Genomic DNA, 25,866 nt, shown 5'->3' on the forward strand with positions numbered 1-25,866 from the left:
TTCCGAATGCACTGTATGAAGCAAGCATAGAACCCTTTTTGGTTCTATCCAGAACCTTTTTTTGTAAGAGTGTAGTATGTAGGTGTTTAACGGGGACATGATACTGAACTTTTTGGAGGGGGCAGAGGATCCTCTTCCACTCTCTCTGTACTCCCTCATAGTCCTTCTTCGCCTCCTCCACTTTCCCATTCCACTCCTGACAGACAGACAGACGGACGGACGGACAGACAGACTGACAAGGGTAGAGGGAGAGAGAGAAAGGGAGAGACAAAGAGAGGGAGAGACAAAGAGAGGGAGAGACAAAGAGAGAGAGAGAGGGAGAGACAAAGAGAGGGAGAGGAATCGGGCAGAGAAAAAGAAAGAGATAGTCAAAAGGTCAGAAATGAACTACATTTTTATAATGAACTACATTTTTTTATTGAAAGGGAGAGCAAAAGAAAGACAAGAGGGAAGGATGAGAGGAGGACAATTGCAATAGTGGTATCTCTCTCTTTCCCTCCCTCTCTCACACCTCTTTCTGCTCCACATCTCCCCAGCCCTCTTGGAGATCTCTGTGATGATATCCCAGGGTGCTCTGCTTTGACGCTATCGCGAATGGCGTTCAGCCACAGGAAATAGGCGCTCATCGGCCTCTTGGGGGCGCCACTGTCCTTCGGCTTCTTCTGGGGAGAGAGAGGGAAGGAGGGAGAGGGGAGAAAAGAGGGAGGGAGAGAGGAAGGGAAGAGGAAGAAAAACAGAGGTGAAGAGAGAGAACATGCAAATAGGAAGGACAGAGAGGAAAGAGAGGAAAGAGGAGAGATGTTGAGAGATAGAAAGAAAGGGAGGAAAGATGGGTTCATTTCAGATGAGCTACTCAGTTTTACCTCTCCTCCCTCTTTCCCTCCATTCCTCCCTCCTTTACCTTGCGTGGTTTCCTCTCCTTCACCAGTTTGGCCTTCTTGACTGGGCTCTTCTTCTTCTCTCTGTCACTGTCTCCCCCCTTATTGTCTTATTGTCATACCCAAGAGAGGAGACAGAGAAAGAGAACGTGTGAGAGTGAAAGAAAGGAGGCGAGTCAGAGAGAGGGAGGCAGGATGAGAAGAGAGAGGGGGAAGTGAAAAAGATTGACTGATAAAAACATTGGAAAAAAGCGGTAAATATAAGGGAGTGATGGAGTATCATAGTAAATACACAGTAGTATCATAGTAAATACACAGTAGTATCATAGTAAATACATAGTAGTACTGTAGCAATACAAGGCAATATCATTCGTTGTAAAACGCAGACAACCCATGTAAAGATGCCAACTAACTTTGGGAAATATACACAGTGAACAAAATAGAAAATGTTGTCTCACTTACCAAGTTAGGTGTTACTTTGCAATATCATCAGTAATAACACACACAGATTTAGACTCCTCCCACCCCCACAATTCCATAAGAGAAAGGCAATGCAATTTACACCCCCAATCCTGATCATAACATTCTCCCAAATCACACGCCATGCAGTTTAAAACCAAACCCCCCACCTCTGTACAGGACCAACCTTTTTCTACTGGACCACAACACAGAGAGACAGAGAGGACAGGTCAGTGGACGAAGGGATGAAAGAACATCTAATGAAAGAGTGAAATAGTGGAGTTAGCATGTGAGATGTTTACCTCTTTGAACCCTCTGTTCTGGAAGCTGAGCTTCTCGGCGGTCACAAAGTCAAAACGCTTCCCATACTCCTCTCTGACGGAGAGGTAGAACGAGAGAGAGAGAGAATGGAGTGAAAGACGAGACGTGACAAAGGTTTGTGTATGTAGAAGTGTATGTGTGTGTGTGCGTTTCGTGTACGCGTGTGTATCCGTCACCTCTCGATGCTGCTGAAGGGTGAACTGGGTGCCCTGCTTGGTTTCGATCTCAATGTCGAGGGAGCGTGTGGTGGTGGTGGTGCCTCTGGCGAAGTTAACACACGGACACCTGGATGGATGGATGAAGAAGGAGTAGAGGAAGTAGACATTCACTTTGTCGTCCAACGTAGGCCTGCAAATGAAGGAGTGAAAGAACAGCAACAAAAAGGGGACACTAGAATGTCCCATAAGGACAAATGATGGGCATACAGCACCTCCTGGGAAGCGCAGGTGCACGGGGGGGCTTGTGTATGTGGACGAAACCCCTCTACAGAGGGTAGAGCAGGCCTGACCACGCTTTGTAGGAACACGTTATACACTGGGACTGCAGGGGAGAGAGTTAGAGTTGTATTTCAGAGTGGAAGGAGAGTGTGACAGAGACAGAGCAACATGAACGCTGGCTGTGCGCAGGAGTTGGCCGTCCTATCGCCTCTTTACTCCTGGAAGTGTGTGTGTGTGTGTGTCTGTGTAAACATGTGTGCGTGTGTGTGTGTGTATGTAAACATGTGTGCGTGAGAGTGTTTACCCCAGGAAGTTTCCTGGCACGGTGATCTTCCTGTTGACCAGAGCCTTCATCACCCTGCTGACCATCTCATAGAGGGAACCTGACATGTTCTTACTGAGCTTCCCCCCATAACGCTTCTCCCTAGAGAGAAGAGAGAGGAGAGAGAGAGAGGAGAGAGCGAGAGAGAGGGGAGAGAGAGGGGAGAGAGAGGGGGGAGAGAGAGAGGAGAGACAGAGCGAGAGAGAGGAGAGAGAGTAGAGAGAGAGGGGAGAGTGAGAGAGAGGGGAGAGAAAGAGAGGAGAGAGAGAGGGGAGAGAGAGCGAGAGAGAGAGAGGGAGGAGAGAGAGAGAGCAAGGAGAGAGAGAGAGAGAGAGAGAGAGAGAGAGAGAGAGAGAGAGAGAGAGAGAGAGAGAGAGAGAGAGAGAGAGAGAGAGAGAGAGAGAGAGAGAGAGAGAGAGAGAGAGAGAGAGAGAGAGAGAGAGAGAGAGAGAGAGAGAGAGAGAGAGAGGAGAGAGAGAGAGAGAGGGGAGAGAGAGAGAGAGAGAGAGAGAGAGAGCGAGGAGAGAGAGAGAGAGAGAGAGCGAGAGAGAGAGAGGGAGAGGGGGAGAGAGAGAGCGAGGGGAGAGAGAGAGAGCGAGGAGAGAGAGAGGGGAGAGAGAGAGCGAGGAGAGAGAGAGAGAGAGAGAGAGAGAGAGAGCGAGAGCGAGCAGAGAGAGAGGGGAGAAAGAGAGAGGGGAGAGAGAGAGTGAGGAGAGAGAGAGGGGGGGAGAGAGAGAGAGAGGAGAGAGAGAGAGGAGAGAGAGAGCGAGGAGAGAGAGAGAGAGAGGGGAGAGAGAGAGAGAAGAGAGGACAGAGAGAGAGGGGAAGACAAACAGAAATAAATTATACAAAAAGCATGACATATAAACCTCAGTATCTAATCTGATCGATTTCTTCTAACATTTACCATTCCTTCTCCAAACACTTAGAAATCAAACCCAATTTTATTTGTCACATGCGCCGAATACAACAAGTGTAGACTTGAAATGTGAAATGATTACTTACAAGCCCTTAACCAACAATGCAGTGTTCAGAAAATAGAGTTAAGAACATATTTACTAAATAAACTAAAGTAGACAAAACAAAAGTTACACAATAAAATAACAATAATGTACAGGGGGTACCAGTATAACATCTCTCTCTCTCTCATACTCTTATATTTCCATTGCCTCCCCTCACAGTCTCTCTCTCTCTCATTCGCTCTCTCTCTCACGCTGTCATGTTGAGGGAAAGGCTGAGGTCCTCCTCCTTGGAGAAGAGCAGGATGAGAAAGTGGTAACGTGTCTGCCCCTGTTTAATGGGTGGGTCTAGACTGAATCTACAGAGAGAGAGAGGGGTACGTGGGCAGGAGGGAGGGAGAGAGGGAGAAGGTGAGAGGGAGACACAGACAGATGTTTGTATTCAAATTGTATACAATCTTGAGGTCTTACATATGATGACTATTGAAACGCGCACCAGAAGTACATCTGCCTCTGGTCCTTGTGTGGTAGCAGGAAGAGACGTAGCGCAGTGGTGTAGGGGATCTTATAGTCAAATGTCTTACCATGGAGGAAGCTAGGGTAGATATCATACCAGCGAGAGAGCGAGAGAGATACAAAGTCAATGGTAGGCTTCGAGGGGACTCCTATGGTAGGTACACCTATAGCTTATCTCTTGGCAGTAATAATGTGGACTACTTATCACTGACCTCAACCCAGAGTCTCTCAGAGCGTTCACAGTCAGCCCACTGACACCCTTATCAGATCACAGCAAAATCACAGTCTACTTGAACAGAACAGCACTCAATCATGAGGCATGAATAAGAACTGAATAATATTAAGACATGCTATGGATGGAAGGCATGTAGTGTGGAAACCTACAGAAAAACTATTAGGCAACAACAAATTCAATCCCTTTTAGACAACTTCCTGAACAAAACATTCCACTGTAATTGAAAACTTGGCACAAGAACATCTAAACAGTATATTTGACCTCTCGATTTCAAACAGAAAACCAAAGAAAATGAACAGCAATGACAAATGGTTTGATGAAGAATGCAAAAACCTATTAAAGAAATTGAGAAACCTATCCAACCAAAAACATAGAGACCAGAAAGTCTAAATCTACGCCTTCACTATGGTAAATCACTAAAACAATACAGAAATACACTACGGAAAAAGAAGCAATAGCATGTCATCTTCATACTCCAAGGTGGCATAGCAGTTCAGACGTCTTTTGTCCGTATATATATATATTTACAACTTTTTTCACATACATTTTATTTTTATTTTCCATCAACTCATCTTCAAAACACTCTCCTGCAACCCGCCTCACCAATTTATATTTATATTTATAAAAAAGTATTATTTACCTCAAATCTGTAATCCTCCAAGAAGCTAGCCTGAAACTAGCCAGAAGCTAATCCAGAAGCTAATCAGAAGCTAGTTCAGAAGCTGGTTAGCTACTTTACTGGCAAATCGTTAGTATTCAGCTAACCACGGTTTGTGGTCATCAGCTATCCTTTAGCTCGAAAATCTATCGCCAGTTCTGTACGGCGCAGCGCGGCTCGGAACGGAACATACCGGACCAATTTTTCTCTCCATGTCCCTGGATTTCGACTGCTCTCTGGACATTCATACCCGGATCTCACAGCTAGCTAGCTGCTATCCGTGTGACTATCGGCCTTCGTCGATTCCGGAGCAAACATCAATTATTCCGGAGCTAGCCAGCTCCGTCAATCACTCCTGAGTTCCATCAATCACTCCTGGGCTGCAGTCACCTATCCGGACCCGTTTTACTGCCTACGCGGAGCCCCACCGGGCCTTCACAACTGGACTGCCGACGTTATCTACCCGAAGGAGTTACCTGAACGCCCTTCTGCGGCCTGCTAACCGTTAGCTGTCTTACCGGCTGCTATCTGAATAGACAATCGGACAATTTATTTATTTTTATTATTATTATGTTTTCTTCTTGGGCCTCTATAACTATATCTATTGTTTTTATTTTTGTTGTTGTTGTGTGATTTGGATTAATCCCCTCTACCACACGGAACCCCACTAATCTGACGGAACGCAAGAGGTGGCTAACAACAGACCTCCATCCTATGCTAGCTTGCTACCGATGGCCTGGCTAGCTGTCTAAATCGCCGTGACCCCCAACCAACCTCTCCACTCACTGGACCCTTTTGATCACTCGACTAAGCATGCCTCTCCTTAATGTCAATATGTCTTGTCCATTGCTGTTCTGGTTAGTGTTTATTGGCTTATTTCACTGTAGAGCCTCTAGTCCTGCTCACTATACCTTATCCAGCCTATTAGTTCCACCACCCACACATGCAATGACATCTCCTGGTTTCAATGATGTTTCTAGAGACAATATCTCTCTCTTCATCACTCAATACCTAGGTTTACCTCCACTGTATTCACATACTACCATACCTTTGTCTGTACATTATAACTTGATGCTATTTTACCGCCCCCAGAAACCTCCTTTTACTCTATGTTCCAGACGTTCTAGACGACCAATTCTCATAGCTTTTAGCCGTACCCTTATTCTACTCCTCCTATGTTCCTCTGGCGATGTAGAGGTGAATCCAGGCCCTGCAGTGCCTAGCTCCACTCCTATTCCCCAGGCGCTCTCTTTTGACGACTTCTGTAACCGTAATAGCCTTGGTTTCATGCATGTTAACATTAGAAGCCTCCTCCCTAAGTTTGTTCTATTCACTGCTTTAGCACACTCTGCCAACCCGGACGTTCTAGCTGTGTCTGAATCCTGGCTTAGGAAGACCACCAAAAATTCAGAAATTTTAATTCCAAACTACAACATTTTCAGACAAGATAGAACTGCCAAAGGGGGCGGTGTTGCAATCTACTGCAAAGATAGCCTGCAGAGTTCTGTCCTACTATCCAGGTCTGTACCCAAACAATTTGAACTTCTACTTTTAAAAATCCACCTCTCTAAAAACAAGTCTCTCACCGTTGCTGCCTGCTATAGACCACCCTCTGACCACCCTATCTATCTTCAGAGTTCGTGCTGCTAGGCGACCTAAACTGGAACATGATTAACACCCCAGCCATCCTACAATCTAAACTTGATGCCCTCAATCTCACACAAGTTATCAATGAACCTACCAGGTACCTCCCCAAAGCCTTAAACACGGGCACCCTCATAGATATCATCCTAACCAACTTCCCCTCTAAATACACCTCTGCTGTCTTCAACCAAGATCTCAGCGATCACTGCCTCATTGCCTGCATCTGTAATGGGTCAGCGGTCAAACGACCTCCACTCATCACTGTAAAACGCTCCCTGAAACACTTCTGCGAGCAGGCCTTTCTAATCGACCTGGCCGGGGTATCCTGGAAGGATATTGATCTCATCCCATCAGTAGAGGATGCCTGGATATTTAAAAAAAAATGCCTTCCTAACCATCTTAAATAAACATGCCCCATTCAAGAAATTTAGAACCAGGAACAGATATAGCCCTTGGTTCTCCCCAGACCTGACTGCCCTTAACCAACACAAAAACATCCTATGGCGTTCTGCATTAGCATCGAACAGCCCCCGTGATATGCAGCTGTTCAGGGAAGCTAGAAACCATTATACACAGGCAGTTAGAGAAGCCAAGGCTAGCTTTTTCAAGCAGAAATTTGCTTCCTGCAACACTAACTCAAAAAAGTTCTGGGACACTGTAAAGTCCATGGAGAATAAGAACACCTCCTCCCAGCTGCCCACTGCACTGAAGATAGGAAACACTGTCACCACCGATAAATCCACCATAATTGAGAATTTCAATAAGCATTTTTCTACGGCTGGCCATGCTTTCCACCTGGCTACTCCTACCCCGGTCAACAGCACTGCACCCCCAACAGCAACTCGCCCAAGCCTTCCCCATTTCTCCTTCTCCCAAATCCATTCAGCTGATGTTCTGAAAGAGCTGCAAAATCTGGACCCCTACAAATCAGCCGGGCTAGACAATCTGGACCCTTTCTTTCTAAAATTATCTGCCGAAATTGTTGCCACCCCTATTACTAGCCTGTTCAACCTCTCTTTCGTGTCGTCTGAGATTCCCAAAGATTGGAAAGCAGCTGCGGTCATCCCCCTCTTCAAAGGGGGGGGGACACTCTTGACCCAAACTGCTACAGACCTATATCTATCCTACCGTGCCTTTCTAAGGTCTTCGATAAGAAACAAAGCCAAGTCAACAAACAGATTACCGACCATTTCTGGAATCTCACCATACCTTCTCTGCTATGCAATCTGGTTTCAGAGCTGGTCATGGGTGTACCTCAGCCACGCTCAAGGTCCTAAACGATATCTTAACCGCCATCGATAAGAAACATTACTGTGCAGCCGTATTCATACTCAACAAATTGATCTGGCCAAGGCTTTCGACTCTGTCAATCACCACATCCTCATCGGCAGACTCGACAGCCTTGGTTTCTCAAATGATTGCCAAACGCCTGGTTCACTACAACTACTTCTCTGATAGAGTTCAGTGTGTCAAATCCCACCGGAGGGTCTGCTGTCCAAAACCTCTGGCAGTCTCTATGGCAGTCTCAGACCTCTAGCCAGGTCAGCAGATTACTGTAAATGAGAACTTGTTCTCAACTTGCCTACCTGGTTAAATAAAGGTAAAATAAATAAATAAATGTCAGAAATCAGCTCAATGTAATTGAAGGATCCATAGACTCTAACCACTTCTGGGAAAATTGGAAAACTCTAAACAAACAACAACATGAAGAGTTATCTATCCAAAATGGAGATGTATGGGTAAACCACTTTTGGCCCTATAACAAAGAACAAATAGCAAAAACACATACATGATCAAATACAAATCTTAGAATCGACTATTAAAGACTCCCAGAACCCACTGGATTCTCCAATTACATTGAATGAACTACATGACAAAATACATACCCTCCAACCCCAAAAGGCCTGTGATGTTGATGGTATCCTCAATTAAATGATAAAATATACAGACAACAAATTCAAATTGGCTATACTTAAACTTTTTAACATCATCCTTAGCTCTGGCATCTTCCCCAATATTTGGAACCAAGGACTGATCACCCCAATCCACAAATGTGGAGACAAATTACGGTGGGATACAGCAACCTCGGGAAAATCCTCTGCATTATCATTAACAGCAGAATTGTACATTTCCTCAGTAAAAACAATATACAGCAAATGTCAAATTGGCTTTTTACCAAATTACCGTACGAAAGACCATGTATTCCCCCTGCACACTCTAACTGACACACAAACAAACTAAAACTAAGGCAAAGTCTTCTCATGCTTTGCTGATTTCAAAAAAGCCTTTGACTTAATTTGGAATGAGGGTCCATTCAAATTGATGGAAAGTCGTGTTGGGGGAAAAACATCCAACATTATTAAATCCAAACAACAAGTGTGCGGTTAAAATAGGCAAAAACACACATATTTCTTTCCACAGGGTCGTGGGGTGAGACAGGGATGCAGCTTAAGCCCCACCCTCTTCAACATGTATACCAACAAATTGGCGGCGGCACAAGAACAGTCTGCAGCACCCGGCCTAACCCTACTAGAATCTGAAGTCAAATGTCTACTGTTTGCTGATACTCTGGTGCTTCTGTCACCAACCAAGGAGGGCCTACAGCAGCACCTAGATCTTCTGCACAGATTCTGCCAGACCTGGGCCCTGACAGTAAATCTCAGTAAAACAAAAATAATGGTGTTCCAAAAAAGGTCCAGTTGCCAGGACCACATATATAAATTCCATCAAATTCCACCGTTGCCCTAGATACCGCTGCCCTAGATACCGTTGCCCTAGATACCTTTGCACACAAAAACTACACATACCTCGGCCCATCAGCGCCACAGGTAACTTCCACAAAGATGTGAACGAGCTGAGAGACAACGCAAGAAGGGCCTTCTATGCCATCAAAAGGAACATATAATTTGACAAAACAATTAGGATCTGCTAAAAAAAAAATCAGTCCCGGAACCCATTGTCCTTTATGATTGTGAGGTCTGGGGTCTGCTCACCAACCAAGAATTCACAAAATGGGACAAACACCATATTGAGACTCTGCGTGTAGAATTGTGCAAAAATATCCTCTGTGTTCAACGTAAAACACCAAATAATACATGCAGAGCAGAATTAGGCCGATACCCGCTAATTATCAAAATCAAGGAAAGAACCGTTAAATTCTACAACTACCTAAAAGGAAGTGATTCCCAAACCTTCCATAACAAAGCTATCACCTACAGAGAGATGAACCTGGAGAAGAGTCCCCTAAACAAGCTGGTCCTGGGGCTCTGTTCACAAACACAAAAAGACCACACAGAGCCCCAGGACAGCAACACAATAAAACCCAACCAAATCGTGAGAAAACAAAAAGATAATTACTTGACACATTGGAAACTATTTACAAAAAACAGAGCAAACTAGAATGCTATTTGGCTCTAAACAGAGAGTACACAGTGGCAGAATACCTGACCACTGTGACTGACCCAAAAATAAGGAAAGCTTTAACAATGTACAGACTAGGTGAACATAGCCTTGTTATTGAGAAAGGCCGCCATAGGTAGACCTGGCTCTCAAGAGAAGACAGACTACAGTGGGGCAAAAAAGTATTTAGTCAGCCACCAATTGTGCAGGTTCTCCCACTTAAAACGACGAGAGAGGCCTGTAATTTTCATCATAGGTACACTTCAACTATGACAGACAAAATTAGAAAAAAAATCCAGAAAATCACATTGTAGGATTTTTAATGAATTTATTTGCAAATTATGGTGGAAAATAAGTACTTGGTCACCTACAAACAAGCAAGATTTCTGGCTCTCACAGCCCTGTAACTTCTTGTTTAAGAGGCTTCTCTGTCCTCCACTTGTTACCTGTATTAATGGCACCTGTTTGAACTTGTTATCAGTATAAAAGACACCTGTCCACAACCTCAAACAGTCACACTCCAAACTCCACTATGGCCAAGACCAAAGAGCTGTCAAAGGACACCAGAAACAAAATTGTAGACCTGCACCAGGCTGGGAAGCCTGAATCTGCAATAGGTAAGCAGCTTGGTTTGAAGAAATCAACTGTGGGAGCAATTATTAGGAAATGGAAGACATACAAGACCACTGATAATCTCCCTCGATCTGGGGCTCCACGCAAGATCTCACCCCGTGGGGTCAAAATGATCACAAGATCGGTGAGCAAAAATCCCAGAACCACACGGGGGGACCTAGTGTTGGGAAATTATGATTAAATGACTGAACAAATCATTTTAAATGGAATTGTAACTAAGTAAACTTATACTCTGTTTTATTATATCTGATTAACAATATGAGTTCATAAGAAGGGATTGTGTGACACGGACAAGGAGTAATTAAAGTTAATGAACACCATTCCAACTAGGAAGAAACGAATGGGTTGGGGACTGTGTAAACAAATAATGTCGTTAACCTAACGTTGAACGTCGAGAGGGGATTCTGTTAAAGCAATGAAATTACGTCATGATCTGTATATAAACTGCTGCACGTGATTAAGTGGGAGCGCGCTCCGAGAATAAATTCTATTACCTATTATTGAAAGACTGGTCTGCGTCTATTTAATGCAAACAAGAAATCTTAGAAATTCTCATAAAATAGATTAAGGGCTTTCAATTGATGAAAGCACATTGGCATAATTAAATTACAGTAACACCTAGTGAATGACCTGCAGAGAGCTGGGACCAGAGTAACAAAGCCTACCATCACTAACACACTACGCCGCCAGGGACTCAAATCCTGCAGTGCCAGACGTGTCCCCCTGCTTAAGCCAGTATATGTCCAGGCCTGTCTGATGTTTGCTAGAGAGCAGTTGGATGATCCAGAAGAAGATTCGGAGAATGCCATATGGTCAGATGAAACCAAAATATAACTTTTTGGTAAAATCTCAACTCGTCGTGTTTGGAGGACAACGAATGCTGAGTTGCATCCAAAGAACACCATACCTACTGTGAAGCATGGGGGTGGAAACATCATGCTTTGGGGCTGTTTTTCTGCAAAGGGACCAGGACGACTGATCCGTGTAAAGGAAAGAGTGAATGGGGCCATGTATCGTGAGATTTTGAGTGAAAACCTCCTTCCATCAGCAAGGGCATTGAAGACGAAACGTGGCTGGGTCTTTCAGAATGACAATGATCCCAAACACACCGCCCGGGCAACGAAGGAGTGGCTTCGTAAGAAGCATTTCAAGGTCCTGGAGTGGCCTAGCCAGTCTCCAGATCTCAACCCCATAGAAAATCTTTGGAGGGAGTTGAAAGTCTGTGTTGCCCAACAACAGCCCCAAAACATCACTGCTCTAGAGGAGATCTGCATGGAGGAATGGGCCAAAATACCAGCAACAGTGTGTGAAAACCTTGTGAAGACTTACAGAAAATGTTTGACCTCTGTCATTGCCAACAAAGGGTATATAACAAAGTATTGAGAAACTTTTGTTATTGACCAAATACTTATTTTCCACCATAATTTGCAAATAAATTCATTAAAAATCCTACAATGTGATTTTCTGGATTTTTTTTCTAATTTTGTCTGTCATAGTTGAAGTGTACCTATGATGAAAATTACAGGCCTCTCTCATCTTTTTAAGTGGGAGAACTTGCACAATTTGGTGGCTGACTAAATACTTTTTGCCCCACTGTATGTGCACATTGCCCACAAAATGAGGTGGAAACTGAGCTGCACTTCCTAACCTCCTGCCAAATGTATGCCCATATTAGAGACACATATTTACCTAAGATTACACAGAGCCATAAAGAATTTGAAAACAAACACAATTTTGATAAACTCCGCTTATCTACTGGGTGAAATACCACAGTGTGCCATCACAGCAGCAAGATGTGCGACCTGTTGCCACAAGAAAAGGGCAACCAGTGAGGAACAAACACCATTGTAAATACAACGCATATTTATGTTTATTTATTTCCCTTTTGTACTTAAACTATTTACACATCGTTACAACACTGTATATAGACATAATATGACATTTGAAATGTCTTTATTATTTTGGAACTTCTGTGAGTGTAATGTTTACTGTTAATTTGTATTGGTTTATTTAACTTTTGTTTATTATCTATTTCACTTGTTTTGGCATCGTTAACATATGTTTCCCATGCCAATAAAGCCCTTGCATTTAATTTAATTGAGAGAGGGGGGACGGCAGGGGGTCACAAAGTAAAGGAGTACATCTTCCTACTTTTGCCACAGGTGAAGGTGTAGTTTGGCATGAATAAGGTTTGTTTGTGCCTACCTGCCCCTGCATATGTGTGCATGAAGGTGTGTGTATATGTGTGTGTGTATATCTGTGTAAAGGTATGTGTGTGTATATGTGTGTAAAGGTGTGTGCGTATGTACCTGCCCCTGGGCGTGAGACACTGCAGCTCTTTGAAGATACACACAGCATCTCCAGTAGCCTGGATCACATCTGTCTTGGACAGCACACTGTCTCTAAACACCTGAGAGGAGGATAAAACATGTTACATTCCATGCAATATCTACATTTATTCATTTGAGGCATTTGGCCGATACTTTTGTTCAAGTTGCAGCGATGAGACAAGATCGTATCTACCAACTCCATATCACGAAATTGGTGAGAAAAAAAAACACACAAAAAAAATCCATAATACTGGAGGCTATGAGAGACTATGCATTATCCTGATGACTTACTGTAAATATTTTGTAAATATGAGTTGCTTCGTTCTGTTGTGTTTTACATTTTAATATGTGATCTTGTCTATGTACTTTGACTACTGCAAAATGAATTGCCTCTTGAGGACGTTAAAGTTTTCTGAATATGGGACTAAAATGGGAGTCTATACCAGACTTTGACAAACCCTGCCATCCATTTGTTATGACCTCTGCTGCTAAAAACAAAATACATTACAACATAAAGAATATTTCAGTGAGTGTGGGTTTTTCCTTTCAAGTCTATACCAGACACACACTCACACACAGCCCCCCCAACTCCACGGGTTTTGGCGGTGCCCCAGTTCCAACCCCCCTTCACACAATTCTTTCTCTGGCAGCTCCACTTTGTAGTGGGCTTTGAAGTACTCAGATATCTTCTCAAAGTCCTAGAGAGAAGGATGTAGAGAGAGAAGACAATGTTTATTTTCCATGCTGATTTTTCTGTTTCAAATTATTCTATACTCCTCTCTGATCTCGTTCCTACTCCAAACTCACTCTTTACTCTCTTTTCATTCCCATTCTTTCCTCTTTCCACCTCTTTCCTCCCTGTTCTCATGTTTTCTCTCCTCCATCATCCATACCTCCCTCCCCTTCATCCTTCCCTCCATCTCTGTCTCCCCTCAACGATATCTAACTCCCTCCCTCTCTCTCCTCCTACCCTCCCTCCTTTTTTCCTCTCCTCCACCCCTTTCCTCCCCTCACTTCTCCTCTACCCTCCTCATCCCTCTCTCTCCCCCCCGCATCCCTCTGGTCACCGTGTCTCTGAAGCCGTCATATTTGTAGATGTGCCCGGTGCTGGTGGTCAACTTGATGCCCTGTCCCAGACACACGTCTCCACTGGGCCTGAGACAGTTCCACAGATGGGATGCTGTCCACCTTCCCTGTCTTACTGCTCTTATACACCACACTCTGTCTACCGAACCGCAGACGGCCGTCATTCTGGGGAAAACACAGTAAACTGTGTTGACATACAGTTGAAGTCGGAAGTTTACGTACATACACCTTAGCTAAATACATTTCAACTCAATTTTTCACAATTCCTGACATTTAATCTTAAATGTAAGTAAACATTCCCTGTCTTAGGTCAGTTAGGATCACCACTTCAATATGAAATGTCAGAATAATAGTAGAGAGAATGATTTGTTTCAGCTTTTATATCTTTCATCACATTCCCAGTGGGTCAGAAGTTTACATACACTCAATTTGTATTTGGTAGCATTGCCTTTAAATTGTTTAACTTGGGTCAAACGTTTTGGGTAGCCTTCCACAAGCTTCCCACAATAAGTTGGGTGAATTTTGGCCCATTCCTCCTAACAGAGCTGGTGTAACTGAGTCAGGTTTGCATGCCTCCTTGCTCGCACACTTTTTCAGTTCTGCCCACAAATTTTCTATAGGATTGAAGTCAGGGCTTTGTGATGGCCAGTCCAATACCTTGACTTTGTTGTCCTTAAGCCATTTTGCCACAACTTTGGAAGCATGGGGATCATTGTCCATTTGGAAGACCCATTTGGGACCAAGTTTTAACTTCCTGACTGATGTCTTGAGATGTTGCTTCAATATATTCACACAATTTTCCATCCTCATGATGCCATCTACTTTGAAGTGCACCAGTCCCCCCTGCAGCAAAGCAACCCCACAACATGATGCTGCCACCCCCGTGCTTCACGGTTGGGATAGTGTTCTGCGGCTTGCAAGCCTCACCCTTTTTCCTCCAAAAATAACTATGGTCATTATGGCGAAACAGTTCTATTTTTGTTTCATCAGACAGAGGACATTTCTCCAAAAAGTACGATCTTTGTCCCCATGTGCAGTTGCGAACCTTAGTCTGGCTTTTTTATGGTGGTTTTGGAGTGGTTGCTTCTTCCTGAGTGGCCCTTCAGGTTATGTCAATATAGGACTCGTTTTACTGTGGATATATGTAACGGTTCTCTTGATGTGAAGGAGAGTCGGACCAAAATGCAGCGTGTAGATTGCGATCCATGTTTAATAAACAAACGTGAACACGAATCAATACAAACACTACAAAACAAAGAACGTAATGAACGAAACGAAAACCGAAACAGCCTATACTTGTGTAAACTAACCAAGACAGGAACAAGGACACTAAGGACAATCACCCACGAAACACTCAAAGAATATGGCTGCCTAAATATGGTTCCCAATCAGAGACAACGATAAACACCTGCCTCTGATTGAGAACCACTTCAGACAGCCATAGACTTAACTAGAACACCCCACTAAGCTACAATCCCAATACATACACCACAATACAAAAACCCATGCCACACCCTGGCCTGACCAAATAAATGAAGATAAACACAAAATACTTCGACCAGGGGGTGACAGAACCCCCCCTCCTAAGGTGCGGACTCCCGGACGCACCTCAAAACAATAGGGAAGTTCCGGGTGGGCGTCTGTCCATGGTGGCGGCTCCGGCGTGGGACGTGGACCCCACTCAATCAATGTCTTAGACCCTCCTCCTCGCGTCCCTGGATAGTCCACCCTCGCCGCCGACCATGGCCTAGTAGTCCTCACCCAGAACCCCACTGGACTGAGGAGCAGATCGGGACTGAGGGGCAGCTCGGGACTGAGGCAGCTCGGGACTGAGGGGAAGCTCAGGAGTGAGGGGAAGCTCAGGAGTGAGAGGAAGCTCAGGAGTGAGAGGAAGCTCAGGAGTGAGAGTAAGCTCAGGCAGGTTGATGGATCTACCAGATCCTGGCTGGCTGGTGGTTTCGGCAGATCCTGGCTGACTGGCAGATCCTGGCTGACTGGCAGATCCTGGCTGACTGGCGGATCCTGGCTGACTGGCGGATCTGGCAGATCCTGGCTGACTGGCGGATCCTGGCGGACTGGCAGATCCTGGCCGACTGGCAGTTCTGGCAGATCCCGGCTGACTGGCGGATCTGGAAGAGTCTGGTTGACTGGCGGATCTGTAAGAGTCTGGTTGACTGGCGGATCTGTAAGAGTCTGGTTGACTGGTGGATCTGGAAGAGTCTGGTTGATTGGTGGATCTGGAAGAGTCTGGTTGACTGGTGGATCTGGAAGAGTCTGGTTGACTGGCGGATCTGGAAGAGTCTGGTTGACTGGCAGATCTGGAAGAGTCTGGTTGACTGGCAGATCTGGAAGAGTCTGGTTGACTAGCAGATCTGGAAGAGTCTGATTGACTGGCAGATCTGGAAGAGTCTGGCTGACTGGCAGATCTGGAAGAGTCTGGCTGACTGGCAGATCTGGAAGAGTCTGGCTGACTGGCAGATCTGGAAGAGTCTGGCTGACTGGCAGATCCTGGCAGACTGACGGATCTGGCTGCTCCATGCTGACTAGCGGCTCTGGCTGCTCCATGTAGGCTGACAGCTCTGGCGGCTTCTTACAGACTGGCAGCTCTGGCGGCTCCGTGCAGACGGGCAGCTCCTTGCAGACTGGCAGCTCCTTACAGACTGGCAGCTCCTTGCAGACTGACAGCTCCTTGCAGACTGGCAGCTCAGTGCAGACTGGCAGCTCCTTGCAGACTGGCAGCTCCTTGCAGACTGGCAGCTCCTTGCAGACTGACAGCTCTGGCTGCTCCATGCAGGCTGGCAGCTCTGGCTGCTTCATGCAGACTGACATCTCTGGCTGCTCCATGCAGGCTGGCATCTCTGGCTGCTCCATGCAGGCTGGCAGCTCTGGCTGCGCTGAACAGGCAGGAGACTCCAGCAGCGCTGTAGAGGAGGAAGGCTCTGGCAGCGCTGAACAGGCGGGAGACTCCGGCAGCGCTGGAGAGGAGAAAGGCTCCTGCAGCGCTGAACAAGCGGGAGACTCCGACAGCGCTGGAGATGAGGAAGGCTCTGGCAGTGCTAGATAGGCGGGAGACTCCGGCACTGGGCAGACTGGCGGCATTGGCGGCGCTGGGCAGACTGGCGGCGCTGGGCAGACTGGCGGCACTGGCGGCGCTGGGCAGACTGGCGGCGCTGGGCAGACTGACGGCACTGACGGCGCTGGGCAGACAGGAAGCTCCGGAAACGCTGGAGAGGAAGGCTCTGGCAGCGCTGGACAGGCGGGACGCACTGTAGGCCTGATGCGTGGTGCTGGCACTGGTGGTACTGGGCCGAGGACACGCACAGGAAGCCTGGTGCGGGGAGCTGGCACTAGTGGTACCGGGCCACGCACCTCCGGATGAGTGCAAGGAACAGGACACACCGGGTTGTGAAGGTGTACTGGAGACCTGGTGTGTATAGCCGGCATCAAATCCCCCGGAACTCCAACACACGCTTCAGGCTGAGTACGAGGAACTGACACGGGTGACATCGGACAGCTAACACGCTCCTCAGGGCGAATGCCGTGCATACTATGCCAAACCAACAGCTTTCTCTCTACTCTGTCCAATACATCCTCAACACTCTCAACACTCTCAGACTCAGCACTCAGCTTCGCCGACAGCTCCAATTCCATCCATGGCTCCTTACGGTAAACAGGGGGAGTTGGCTCAGGTCTGACTCCTGACTCTGCCACACTCTCCCTGTGCCCCCCCCCAAGACATTTTTGGGGGTGCCTCTCGGGCTTCCAGCCGCTATGCCGTGCTAGGTCCTCATAATGCCGCCTCTCTGCTTTCGCTGCCTCCAGCTCGGCTTTGGGGCGGCAATATTCCCCTGGCTCTGCCCAGGGTCCTTTCCCGTCAAGGATTTCCTCCCAAGTCCATTTATCCAAATAGTGCAGCCTCTCCCACTGCTGCTGCTGCTGCTGCTGCTGCCTCTGTTGCTTCTCCTGCTGCTGCCTTTGCTGCTGCTGCTGTTGCTCCTGCTGCACCTGACGCTTCTCCTGCTGCTGCTGTTGCTGCTGCCTCTGTTTACCACGCCGCTTGGTCCTTGGTTGGTGGGTGATTCTGTAACGGTTCTCTTGTGGTGAAGGAGAGTCGGACCAAAATGCAGCGTGTAGATTGCGATCCATGTTTAATAAACAAACGTAAACACGAATCAATACAAACACTACAAAACAAAGAACGTAATGAACGAAACGAAAACCGAAACAGCCTATACTTGTGTAAACTAACCAAGACAGGAACAAGGACACTAAGGACAATCACCCACGAAACACTCAAAGAATATGGCTGCCTAAATATGGTTCCCAATCAGAGACAACGATAAACACCTGCCTCTGATTGAGAACCACTTCAGACAGCCATAGACTTAACTAGAACACCCCACTAAGCTACAATCCCAATACATACACACCACATACAAAAACCCATGCCACACCCTGGCCTGACCAAATAAATGAAGATAAACACAAAATACTTCGACTAGGGCGTGACAATATAGATACTTTTGTAACTGTTTCCTCCAGCATCTTCACAAGGTCCTTTGCTGTTCTGGGATTGATTTGCACTTTTCGCACCAAAGTACTTTTATCTCTAGGAGACAGAACGCATCTCCTTCCTGAGCACTATGACGGCTGCGTGGTCCCATGGTGTTTATACTTGTGTACTATTGTTTGTACAGATGAACATGGTACTTTAATGCATTTGGAAATTGCTCCCAAGGATGGACCAGACTTGTGGAGGTCCACAATTTTCTTTCTGAGGTCTTGGCTGATTTATTTTGATTTTCCCATGATGTCAAGCAAAGAGGCACTGAGTTTGAAGGTAGGCCCTGAAATACATCCACAGCTACACCTCCAATTGACTCAAATGATGTCAATTAGTGTCAATGCACGGGGCACGCTTCTTCACAAAATTGGATCTCAGGAGTGCCGTACATTCTGGTGCGTATTCGGAAGGATGATGAGTGGAAGACGGCATTTAGCACCACCTCAGGTCATTATGAGTACCGTGTCATGCCATATGGGTTGATGAATTCTCCATCAGTCTTCCAATCATTTGTAGATGAGATCTTCAGGGACCTGCACGGGCAGGGTGTAGTGGTGTATATCGATGATATCCTGATATACGCCGCTGCACGCGCCGAGCATGTGTCCCTGGTGTGCAAAGTGCTTGGTCACCTGTTGGAGCATGATCTATATGTCAAGGCTGAGAAATGCTTGTTCTTTCACCAATCCATCTCCTTCCTAGGGCATCGAAATGGAGAGCGACCGCATTACAGCCGTGCGAAATTGGCCGACTCCAACCACGGTTAAGGAGGTGCAGCGTTTTTTTGGGTTTGCCAATTACTACCGGAGGTTTATCCGGGATTTTGGTCAGGTGGCTGCTCCCATTACCTCACTGCTAAAGGGGTTCCCAGTGCGCTTGCAGTGGTCGGCTGAGGCGAACAGGGCTTTTAGGAACCCGAAGACTCTGTTTACCTCGGTTCCTGTGTTGGCTCATCCGGATCCCTCTTTGCCATTCATAGTGGAGGTGGACGCATACGAAGCTGGGATAGGAGCAGTGCTCTCTCATCGTTCGGGTACGCCACCGAAACTCAGCCCCTGTGCTTTCTTTTCGAAGAAGCTCAGCCCGGCGGAGCGAAACTATGATGTGGGGGACAGGGAGCTGTTAGCTTTCGTAAAAGCCTTGAAGACGTGGAGGCATTGGCTTGAGGGGGCTAAACACCCTTTTCTCATCTGGACTGACCATCGCAATCTGGAGTACATCCAGCAAGCGAGGAGACTGAATCCTCGTCAGGCAAGGTGGGCCATGTTTTTCACTCGTTTTATGTTTACTCTTTCTTACAGACCAGGCTCCCAGAACGTTAAGGCAGACGCATTGTCCCGGCTCTATGACACAGAGGAGCGGTCCATGGATCCCATTCCCATACTCCCAGCTTCGTGTTTGGTGGCGCCAGCAGTGTGGGAGCTGGACGCGGACATTGAGCAGGCGTCACGTGCAGAGCCCTCTCCCCTTCAGCTGGTCGTCTGTACGTTCCGTCTGCTGTCCGCGACCGATTGACCTATTGGGCCCACACGTCACCCTCCTCTGGTCATCCTGGGATAGGTCGGATGATGCGCTGTCTTGATGGGAGGTACTGGTGGCCCAATTTAGCTAAGGACTGAGGATTTATGCTTCCTCCTGCTCGGTGTGCGCCCAGTGCAAGGCTCCTAGACACCTGCCCAGAGGTAAGCTACAACCTTTACCACAACGGCCGTGGTCGCACCTGTCGATGGATTTAAAAAAAAACTGATCTTCCGCCTTCACAGGGTAACACCACGATCCTGGTCGTTGTGGATCGATTTTCTAAGTCGTGTCGTCTCCTCCTTTTGCCCGGTCTCCCTACGGCCTTACAAACTGCGGAGGCCCTGTTTACACACGTTTTCCGGCACTATGGGGTGCCTGAGGATATAGTGTCTGATCGGGGTCCCCAGTTCACATCAAGGGTCTGGAAGGTGCTCATGGAACGTCTGGGGGTCTCGGTTAGTCTTACCTCAGGTTTTCACCCCGAGAGTAATGGGCAGGTGGAGAGAGTTAACCAGGATGTGAGTAGGTTTCCGCGGTCTTATTGCCAGGACCGGCCGGAGGAGTGGGCGAAGTTCGTGCCCTGGGCAGAGGTGGCCCAGAACTCGCTACATCACTCCTCCACTAACCTTTCTCCCTTTCAATGTGTATTAGGGTATCAGCCGGTTCTGGCTCCTTGGCATCAGAGTCAGACCGAGGCTCCTCGGGTGGACAATTGGTTTTGGCGCGCTGAGGAAACCTGGGAGGCAGCCCACGTCCACCTTCAGCGCGCCAGAAGGTTGGCGCAGACCGTCACCGCAGTGAGGCCCCGGTGTTCGCACCAGGGGACAGGGTCTGGCTTTTGACCCGAAACATGCCCCTCCGCCTGCCCTGCCGGAGAGTGAACGAGGTATGTTATAGGTTACAACTGCCCACTAATTACTGTATTAACCCCTCGTACCATGTGTCTCTCCTCAGGCCGGTGATGGCTGGCCCTCTCCAGGAGGCTGAAGTGCGTGATGTTCCTCCGCCTCCTCTAGACATCGAGGGGGTCCCGGCGTACTCTGTTCGATCCATATTGGATTCGAGACGTTGGGCGAGGGGCCTTCAGTACCTCGTGGACTGGGAGGGGTACGGGCCGAAGGAGAGATGCTGGGTTCCGGTGGAGGACGTGTTAGATCCTTCCATGTTAAAAGAATTCCACCGTCTCCATCCGGATCGCCCTCCGGGTCGTCCCTGAGGCCGGCGTCAGGGGGGGTGGGGGTACAGTCACGACTTCTACCGAAGTCGTTGCCTCTCCTTGTTCGGGTGGTGCTCGGCGGTCGACGTCACCAGTCTTCTATTGGTTTTGTCTTGTCTTCCTACACACCTTGTCTTCCTTCAATCCCATTCATTACCTGTTGTGTATGTAACCCTCTGTTTCCCTCATGTCTTTGTCAGAGATTGTTTCATGTCAGTGTTTATGTTTGTATAGGTGCGCGACGGGTCCTTGTACCCATGTTTATTATGTATGTATATTTAGTGTTTGGAGCATGTTTAGTGGACATATATTAAAAGGACTCCATTACACTCGTTTTACTCTCCTGTGCCTGACTTCCCTGCCACCCATACACACGACTCTGACAATTAGCCTATCAAAAGCTTCTAAAGCCATGGCATCATTTTCTGGAATTTTCCAAGCTGTTTAAAGGAACAGTCAACTTAGTGTATGTAAACTTCTGACCCACTGGAATTGTGATACAAGTTAAATAATCTGTCTGTAAACAATTGTTGTAAAAATTACTTTTGTCATGCACTAAGTAGATGTCCTAACCGACTTGCCAAAACTATAGTTTGTTAGCAAGAAATGTGTGGAGTGGTTGAAAAATGATTTTTAATGACTCCAACATAAGTGCATGTAAACGTCTGACTTCAACTGTACATATACTGTATAGAAACACCTGAAGTAAACAGACAAACACACATTTAGAAAAGTTGGTCATAGGTTTTAACTGACTTGTTACTGCATTGTCAGATATCTGTTGCTGTGCAGAAGCACACACAGACAGTCTCTCCTCGAGTCCACTCTCTCTATTTCTCTCACACACACACACGCACAAACACGCACGCGCATGCACACACACTCACCCATGACCCTTTGACCTCCTGGTAAATGTCACTGACCTCCAGTGGGTCGCCCATGGCAGCTATTCCTCTGGTCCTCAGGAGCCACTGTGCCTCTAATACCACACACAGAGAGAGGACAACCGTCTCTCTTCATTATACTGGTCCTCTAGCTCAATTGGTAAAGCATGGGGCTTGCAATGCCAGGGCGGTGGGTACCATTACCGGGATCACTCGTCAATAAAGTGTATGCACATAACTGTCATTCGCTTTGAATAAAAGTGTCTACTGTACTGTCTATAGTATAAACTAACTACAAACTCATAGCTATATCACTGTCTAACTCTTTATATACATTTGTAAGAAATATTGTTTCAATGATTTACAATTTATGTGCAGGAAGTGGACTAAGTCTTGAATGAAATTCATCTAAATGATTTATATGGAAGCCTGTATGAACTGCATGCCCCAACAATTTAGCATAGCAGGCCTTGCAGTGATAATAACAACCAACCCAACATGCTTGTTATGTGTGGCGGTCAGCTGTCAAGCAAATTGGGACTGAGACATGTAAATAACCCTTATGACATGTAAAAACTATTATGCATTATAGTACAGCTTGCTATAATGGTGCCATTACTATGTTATTGTCTACCGACTATCGTTGATCTGTGGAATAACGTCTTGTTTACATTACTAACCGTTGTGTTGTAGCTGTCAACTTGTATTGTGAGTGGGGAGAATGTCAAGTCTTTACGTCGTGTGCGTCGAAAGTGACGTAGCCAAGGCTGTTATGTGTTACGTTTGACGTTTTTTTCTTCTCTTGGTCCGGGTTTGTTGCGTTTCAATTGTTTTGTTCATGAGAACATACAAATTGATCGTCAGGCAAAAACCGAAGTGGAAAGACATCGAACAGAATTGCGATCTGGTATGTCATAAAAAAATATCAAGGGCTTGATAAAAAAAAACTTTTTGCACACAAAGAATTGCGCAAGTACAAGAAACCAATGAAAACGCGCAGAAAATGTCATATGATAGTAATGCATACAAAATGTTCACAATACTGTACACTATTGGCGAAATATCGTCGAAATTGCAAGTTATGCAGCTAATGTTTGCATTACAGACTTCAATCCATTTGTAAAGAAACTAAGGTTGGGGGTGGGACGTTCAGTCGCTGTGTCAAAATGTAGTTATGCCCTGTGTGTAACGTCAACCCGCAAACTATACTGCAGACTTGGTTTAAACGAAACAAGAACCCAGATTCGGAATTTTACTATTGAACTAGAAACACTGCCTACTCATCAATGTCAGTAGAAAACACACCTTCTCTGTCTGTCTGTCTGTCTGTCTGTCTGTCTGTCTGTCTGTCTGTCTGTCAGCTATGACGGCCAAACGTGCAGCTCTGATCACCGACTCCTACAAGGTGGTAAAGAGATCCAGGAGAGAGGAGAAGAGGGAGAAGAGGGCCCCATCGCCTCCCCAGAAGGGTTAGAGTTGTGTGTGTGTGTGTGTGTGTGTGTGTGTGTGTGTGTGTGTGTGTGTCCAGCAAACCACACAGCAGTCATACAAGACAGATGGGACATAGTAGAGTATGAAATTGAACTACTGTTTTCAAATGACACCCAAATAATGACACCCAAAAGACACAATGAATAAATTGAAATAGCGTGCTAGAATAGTTTTATTGGTCTCTGGAGAGGAAATGAGTGATTCAGTGATGCAACTCAACTTGTCAATAGAGCACTATGGCCCAGATGTAAGTGATTGGTCATGGTGGTGTCACTCTAACCTCGCTTCCTGTCTATCGTCCAATCAGACACTGAGCCGCGCCCCCTCACGGCCAGAGAGATAGAGCTGCAGGAGCTGAGGCAGTTTGACCAGGACTGGCGGTATGGACCCTGCACAGGTACCCTGCAGCAACCCGTGTTAACTATCTTGACAACACATTTTTAATACCGTTGTTCATAATAACAATATGCAGCACAGCGGAGCGCCAGTGTTTCATCTTTGCACGGTTCCTTTATAGTGTGATGTTTTAGCGTTTCCTCTCCTGTGACTTATTGTTTTGCGAATTGTTTTAAACCGATCCAATTGTTTTCCCTCCTGTATCTCATAGTGTTATATGATCTACAGTAGCGTTCCTACTCGCACTGTACTCCCACTCTCTCTCTCTCTATCAGGTATCAGTCGCTTGCAGCGGTGGGAGAGAGCTGCACAGCATGGGTTAAACCCCCCTCAGGAGATCAGAGATATGCTACTTAGCGCAGACACAGACCCGGACTACACACACTGGTACCATGATCAGAATACTACACACACAACGAACAAGCAGATTCATACACAAATGCATGTACATTCTTTCGAAAAAAGGGTTCTTCGGCTGTCCCCATAGGAGAAGCCTTTTGGGTTCTAGGTAGAAGTATTTTGGGTTCCATGTAGAACCAAAATGGTTCTACATGGAACCAAAAAGGGTTCTTCAAAGGGTTCTCCAATGGGGACAGCCGAAGAACCCCTTTAGGTTTTAGATAGCACCTTTTTTTCTAAGAGTGTACACACACCACACACACAGTCAAACACACACAAAAAAACTCTCATAAACACACACACTTGATTCTGGACCATTACAAATGTATTCCAGCCATACAGTATCATAAGTAGCGTTGTGCATAACAGTAATGAGATATTATACAATTGTCATAAAATATTGTCTTTGTACTGTTTTGTCTTTCAGCCTGTGGAGTGACTATCCATTGTGAGAAATAAAAAGTGGAGAGACAGAGAAGATAGAAGTGAAATGTCCAAAGTTCACGTGGTTTTGCTTTTGTTCAGTTCGGGTTTGACTGCTAACCATCACACTACACTTAAAAAATAAATAAATAACATTTTCTACCCAAATATCTGTTTTTGTTAGGTCTGTCACACAAACACACCACTGCGTACGTCACACATTTGGTACACTTTTGAGACGTTTACATAAATATTTTTATAGGTAACCTATTTCAAAATAAAGTTTTTCAATTGTATATGTACCAGAGTGAGGAAGAGAGAGAGAGAGAGAGAGAGACAGAGAGGGACAGTCAGATGTTGCTATTACCTGCTAATGTTGTGTAGACAGTGACACATTCTATTACACAGTAATACACATTGAGTATACCAGACATTAGGAACACCTTTTTTTTCTTGAGTTGTTCAAGATTAGAAAGGTGTTCCTAATGTCTGGTATACTCAATGTGTTATTACTGTGTAATAGAATGTGTCACTGTCTACACAACATGTGTGGATGGTCCCCTTGCTCTCAGCCAAGGGAGTGGGCTCACTCACAATTTTGCCTCAGAACACAGCCATGAATAAAGAATGATACCAACACATCCTTTGAGAGCAACTTCTCCCAACCATCCAGGAACAGTTTGGTGAGGAACAATGCCTTTTCCAGCATACCTTGCCATAAGGCAAAAGTGATAACTATGTGGCTCGGGGAACAAAACATTGATATTTTGGGTCCATGGCCAGGAAACTCCCCAGACCTTAATCCCATTGAGAACTTGTGGTCAATTCTCAAGAGGCAGGTGGACAAACAAAAACTCACAAATTCTGACAAACTCCAAGCATTGATTATGTAAGAATGGGCTGCCATCAGTCAGAATGTGGCCCAGAAGTTAATTGATAGCATGCCAGGGCGGATTGCAGAGGTCTTGAAAAAGAAGTGTCAACACTGCAAATATTGACTCTTTGCATCAACTTCATGTAATTGTCAATAAAAGCCTTTGACACTTATGAAATGCTTGTAATTATACTTCAGTATTCCATAGTAACATCTGACAA

At 46.0% G+C, this 25,866-nt stretch overlaps 1 protein-coding gene and 1 pseudogene across 1 annotated transcript; one reads left to right on the top strand and one right to left on the bottom strand.

Annotated features, from left to right (window-relative positions):
- Positions 1-22,831, bottom strand: part of LOC112262404 — a 24,313-nt pseudogene extending 1,482 nt beyond the window's left edge.
- On the top strand, positions 22,827-24,939 carry pold4 (DNA polymerase delta 4, accessory subunit). Its single transcript, XM_024436659.2, has 5 exons — positions 22,827-22,969; positions 23,424-23,531; positions 23,861-23,950; positions 24,225-24,336; positions 24,776-24,939. Exons 2-5 carry the CDS (start codon positions 23,426-23,428, stop codon positions 24,798-24,800), a joined length of 333 nt encoding a protein of 110 aa, XP_024292427.1. The 5' UTR covers positions 22,827-22,969; positions 23,424-23,425; the 3' UTR covers positions 24,801-24,939.
- The last annotated feature ends 927 nt before the right edge of the window (positions 24,940-25,866 follow it).

The sequence above is a fragment of the Oncorhynchus tshawytscha genome, linkage group LG11, assembly GCF_018296145.1.
Source record: "Oncorhynchus tshawytscha isolate Ot180627B linkage group LG11, Otsh_v2.0, whole genome shotgun sequence".
Lineage (NCBI taxonomy): Eukaryota > Metazoa > Chordata > Actinopteri > Salmoniformes > Salmonidae > Oncorhynchus > Oncorhynchus tshawytscha.